Genomic DNA, 5,690 nt, shown 5'->3' with positions numbered 1-5,690 from the left:
AGGCAGGGTGTGACAGAAGAGGAGAGAAGAAGATGAGAGTGATTATGGTGGTTGATGGTGAAGGAAGAAGAAAGAAGAAGAAGGGTTGGAGTGGTCAGAGATGCATCGCTATCGAATTGTAGGTGGCCACCAAAGAATGCTCGAACTAAGAATATCTTAAAGGAGGACAATCCATGAATCTCGCATCATATAAGGGTAGTTTGGGGATTATAAAAAATAAGGTAAGGTTGATGTCATCACTTAATAGCTCTTTCTCACGGATTGGGACAATTGTCAAAATCTTTCAATGTTACACCCGTGCCCTAATCCGGTCTAATTTGAAACTGTTGTGACAGGCCTCGGATAGGAGATCGAAAGTACGATCGGATTTTGGCTCGTGGTTGCACATTGCCGAAGGGGTAGAGATGACCCCACATGTTCGTGCATTACATGCATACCTAATTGGAGGGGATTCATACCTTTCGATCCCAGACGATAAGTGACCCAACTCCCCACACTTGATTTCCAGCATGCATCATAATCGTCGAAAAGCCTTGGGCATGTCCGAGGGCAACCACCCATGCGAGACCAACCATGGGACAACAATCTGTCTTGACCACTGTTAGTTAAAACGCGTTTAAAACGATGTTACATTTTTTTTCCGTTTAGAATGCGTTTTGCCGTATACCTGTATACAATACGGAAAAAACCAGAAACAGCCAAATAAAACGTTTAAAACGCATTTTAAACGCACGTTTAAAACACGTATGTGTTTTTTAAGGGTAAAATAGGAATTTGTCCTACTAATTAGAAAAAAAACCCAAAACTAAAGAAAACGTAAAAACCATTCGATAAGTTTTCTTCCCCAAATCCACAATTCCACATCTTTGTGAGTCTGTGTTGCTCTCATGAATCACGATCTCACGGTCTCACGGAGTCACGGTCTCACGAATCACGATCTCACGGTCACCCGGATTCGAGTTTCCTCTGAACCCTTCTTCTCCATTGGTTAATCGAAGAAAACTCTGGAAAAAGAAGAGGAGAAGTAGACAACCATAGTAGCAGGTCGTCGGAAGTCAGAACTCGGGCCGTTAGCGTCAACAACAACAGTAGCAGGTCGTCAGAACTCTACCGTCGAGTTGTCGACAGTAGCAGTAGCACGTCATCAGATCTCGGGCGTCGACAACAGCTGATCGAAGGAAACTCAGGCGTCGATAGCAGTAATAGCAGGTCATCGGAACTCAGGCATCGAGTCATCGACAGTAGCAGTAGCAAGTCATCGGATCTCGGGCATTGACAGTAGCCGATCGAAGGATACCCTCTTCTTCTACCTCTTCCTCAATCCTTAGTCCTTACTCAGTCGACAACAGTGAGCAGTCTTCTTCTTATTCTTCTTCTTCTTCCTTCACATAGGTATAGTGTGATACGGATCACAAACCCAGGATGCTTTTGTGTTTACTTCCTGTCTATCATTGCTAGTATAACTCACTTGATGTTATGTAGGTTTTTATGTTTACTGCCTTGTGGTTGGTTTTCTATTTTATCTATTCTGAGTTGCAGAAGGAACTTCTGCCCTTAAAATTTAGTTGAACATTCCCTCATTTTTTTTTTTAAATTTACTCATTTCTAACCAAATAGGGTTAGAAATGAGTAAATTTGATTACTGGCTCAGCTATCTCCATCCACCCAAAATCGTCACTCTGGCCACAGATTTTCCATTCGTCATCAGATGACCACCTGATAAATTACATCATAAGAATAGTAGGATTTCAACTTCCAGACAAGCAACAGAGCTCGAATAATAGAAACAAAAAGGAATTAATAACAAGACATACCTCAAGAAGTAGCCATGTTCGGCAGCAATCCCAAGCTTCTCATATGGAGAAAACCATGTTCCCAAACTCTCTCTACCTCTTCCACTAACAATGAAGACTGTATTCTTATCATCCCCACAAAGTGTGTTTAGAATGGAGATAACCTGGTGACTCGGAGTCTTGTTTATGGAAGTTTGAGGCATGACGGTGCCGTCATAGTCTAGTAGTATGGCTCTGCTCTTAGCCATTGAGTATGCTGAAACAATGGAATCTATGGAAAGCTTTTTGAAATTAGGATCAAGGGTCGCAACCCTGAAACAGAAACTCAGCCCAATTCCCCAACATCTTCTCCTGAAATGATCTTTACAACTTCTCTCCATATCTTACAAGAAGCTTCGTGCTCAATAAGCCACATCATGGGTACTTACATACCTGTAATGCTTCTTATGCCTTAGCTGTTGCTCAACATTGGGCATTGAAATAGCTGCATTCCTTGCACCATGATTTTGATTAATGTTTCAAGACTATCGACAGTCGATATGAACACGACACATTTATTCTATTTGTATATCTTTGGTATAATTTTTTATGCTTCTGACGTACTTTCAAGGTACTATAGTTTTGAACCCAACAGATTGAAATGTTGGCATTTTACATCCCTTTTTCTTTTCATTTACTAATCTATGATTTAATTTTTTCCGAAAGGAATTTACCCATCGTTCATTCATAATACATTAATTATTCTATTTGTTAAGATTGGAAAGGTTGTTTGATTATATTATGTAGGTATTTCAAAGTTGAGCTACTTGAGCTTAAGCAAAATGGTGAGACCTAAGGATAAATTTTGGGAACATGTAGAGCAACGTGGTTTGGGTTGTTGCACATGTAACTATTGTGGACTCAATTATTCTGGGAGTGTTTCACGAGTGAAGGCTCATTTAGCTTGTCAATCTAGACATGATGTTCAAATTTGCACCCAAGTTCCTGAGCACATTCAAGCTGATGCCCTGGAAGAATTTAATTTGAGTAGATCTGCTAAGAAAATGAGTGATTCTCTTGAAAGTGGAATGGGCTCCACAAGAAGCACACCTTTTATGCCTCAGGTTAGGAGTACACATCAACCCACAGTAGAGATGGCTGCTAAGCAAGACAAGAAGTCATTGGACATGTTAGTAACTGCTTTTTTTTTTTTGTCAAGAATAACATTTCCTTCAATGTTATTCAGACAAATTCTTTTATTGAGATGCTAAGGGGTGCATGTGCATATGGTACAAGGTATGTTGTACCTAGTTATAGCAATCTTTGGACCAGTTTGATTCCTGGAAAAAAAGAGAAATCATGCAATTTGTTAGCAACATAAAGGCGACATGGGGTATCACAGGTTGCACAATTATGTTCAATTCTTGGACTGACATAAAAAAGAGGTCATGGGTTAATGTGATTGCTTACTTTCCTGGGGGTGCTGTGTTTTTGAAATGTATTGAGTGCGGTATAAATAAATTAACTTCAACATTTCTTTTCAATGAAAGATGTCATTGAAAAAGTTGGACCAAACAATGTTGTGCAATTTATTTCAGATGATGGTTCTAACTTTTGTTCTTGTGGTGATATGTTGGCTAAAAAATGACGTCTTATATATAGAACAAATTGTGCTGCTCATGGGATTAATCTGCTTTTGAAAGATATTTACAAAAAAGTTAAATGGGTGAGGGAAGTTATAGAAGATGGAAAACTTGTAGTGGATTATATTCACAGACACACAGGTATTGTAGCATTGATGAGGAAATTCACCAACAATAGGGATATCAAGCAACCTTACAAGACAAGGTTTGGTACTTATTTTTTTATGCTGCAGTCTCTTATTGTTATTGAGAATGAGTTGAGGCTTTTTGTTGCATCATCTGAGTGGAGAGCCTTTCAATTCAATAGAGTTGAAATGGCAGTGAGAACTGTTGGGATAATTCAATCAGATACATTTTGGGAGGGGGCCAAAGGAAGTTGTTGCTTTCATGGAGCCACTTATTCGTATTCTTCGCCTTGTTGATTCAGATGGTTCTACTGCAGGTTACTTATATGAAGCAATAGAAAGGGCAAAAGAAACATTGAGGAAATTTGTGGAGAAGGATGGAGGGAAGTATTTAGCCATAATGGACTTGTTTCAATTTAGGTTAGAGAAGAACATTATTCATCATGTTCATGTCTTTGGTGCACTTTTGAATCCTTCTATTATGTTTGGTGGTCAACTTGATATTGATGGAACTAAATTTATGAATGCACAAGAATTTATTATGGACATCATGGTTCCTTTAGAAGATCGTGAGAAATTCATGCAAGAAGTCATTGATTATCGCATGAAAAGTCCATTGTTGTTCAATATGACAGGGCAAGCAATGATGAAAACTAACCATCCAAGTAAGTGACTTAGTTAATTAGTTTATTATTGTATTTTTTTAATTAAATATAGCATTCTTATATTTGTTTACTTATGTTGATTTGTAGGGATTTGGTGGCAATTTGTTGGTAGTGCATTTCCTGTGCTTCAAAATATTGCTTGTAGAATCTTGAGTCAGCCTTGTAGTTCCTCTCCTTGTGAGTATAATTGGAGTGCTTGGGATGCAGCACAAACAAAGAAAAAAAATAGATTAGCCCCAGAGATGCTAGAAGATTTGGTGTACATCAGGATGAACTCTATAATGAGGGAGAACTATGAAAGCCAACTACATAAAGATTCAAGGCCTATTGATTTAGACAATCTTGGTGACTTACCTAGAGTAGACTTTGAGCTTGAAATGGAGAGGTTTGAGCAGACGTACGAGGAACCTGAACCATTTGACACTGGAGCTGATGGAGGATCTACTTCATATAGTTTAATGCCTCATCATTGATCTTTTTTTTTTTTTATCATTAATCTTTGGACCTGTTATAATGATACTGAGTTATTTAGACATCTTGGATGATATGGAAGGATGAATTTTTATTTTTATTTTTTTTATTCTGGACATGTCTTTTTTAATATGGTGTATTAAGTTTTAATTTGGAATTTACATTGGATGCTATATTTTGGATGATATATGCATGAATGTTTGATGTTGATGTAGTTTAGAACATTAGATGTAGGTATACAGGTAATAATCTCTCAAATTACATGAGTATATTGCCCTTTTTTTGGTTTCATTTTTTTGAAAACTACACGTTTAATACTTGTACCGTTCATTTTCGTCCGTTTGACGTTTCCTGTTTTTTTGACTGTACCGTTCATCGTTTTTTTCTGTTTAAAACCCATATCGTATGTCTCTATTTTTTTTCCATTCCTATTTTAACTAACAATGGTCTTGACCACTAGAAACAAGCCACCGAAAGCAGCCTGGGCATAAATCCGATGCCTATTTCCGGTGGGTCCACAGGCTGCAGTCGAGGTTTCGATGCTCGTGGGTCCTGCCACTCGCATTGTAAATGGTTCCGGATGATCCCAAATCATCCTCCACACCTTCCTCTTCATGTGAACACCTTATGGACCTAAATGTGTAGGTCCTCATGCCCCGAAACTCATTTTAACCCGATTGGTTCAAAGGGGGTCCAAACCAAACGGACCCTAAGGCCCAACTTAAGTTACAAATTGGAAAATGAGGATTCATTTCCTCATTTCCCTTGTGCCCAATGTAGGAGAGGAGAGAAAGAGGAGAGGAAGGAAGAAGAAGAGGGTTGGAGGCCTACCTTGGTGCAGGCTGCCACCTTGTTACCATAATCATTGTCGGAGGTAAGTACAACCTCCCATGCCACTCTCTCTCTTCATTTTCACCTAGACAAATCCAGGTATGGATAGAATCTTGGTGTACACACCATGTTAAGGTTATTGGATGGGTGTTCTACCCTCCCCCTGTTGTTGTTGTGCTCGAA

The 5,690-nt window shown here is 38.8% G+C and overlaps 2 protein-coding genes across 2 annotated transcripts; one reads left to right on the top strand and one right to left on the bottom strand.

Moving 5' to 3' along the window:
* Positions 1–908: 908 nt before the first annotated feature.
* LOC122089634 (probable alpha,alpha-trehalose-phosphate synthase [UDP-forming] 7) lies at positions 909–2,510 on the bottom strand. Its single transcript, XM_042659350.1, has 5 exons — positions 2,507–2,510; positions 2,226–2,277; positions 1,815–2,105; positions 1,644–1,716; positions 909–1,004 (listed from the first exon to the last, which is right to left on the bottom strand). Exons 1-5 carry the CDS (start codon positions 2,508–2,510, stop codon positions 909–911), a joined length of 516 nt encoding a protein of 171 aa, XP_042515284.1.
* Positions 2,511–2,614: 104 nt separating this feature from the next.
* On the top strand, positions 2,615–4,806 carry LOC122089633. Its single transcript, XM_042659349.1, has 5 exons — positions 2,615–2,896; positions 2,992–3,068; positions 3,435–3,790; positions 3,858–4,205; positions 4,293–4,806. Exons 1-5 carry the CDS (start codon positions 2,615–2,617, stop codon positions 4,676–4,678), a joined length of 1,449 nt encoding a protein of 482 aa, XP_042515283.1. The 3' UTR covers positions 4,679–4,806.
* Positions 4,807–5,690: the final 884 nt, after the last annotated feature.

Source organism: Macadamia integrifolia, chromosome 9, assembly GCF_013358625.1.
Source record: "Macadamia integrifolia cultivar HAES 741 chromosome 9, SCU_Mint_v3, whole genome shotgun sequence".
In the NCBI taxonomy this organism is placed as follows: domain Eukaryota; kingdom Viridiplantae; phylum Streptophyta; class Magnoliopsida; order Proteales; family Proteaceae; genus Macadamia; species Macadamia integrifolia.
Note: the sequence above shows the minus strand (reverse complement) of the source record. Positions and strands in the feature narration are given on the sequence as shown.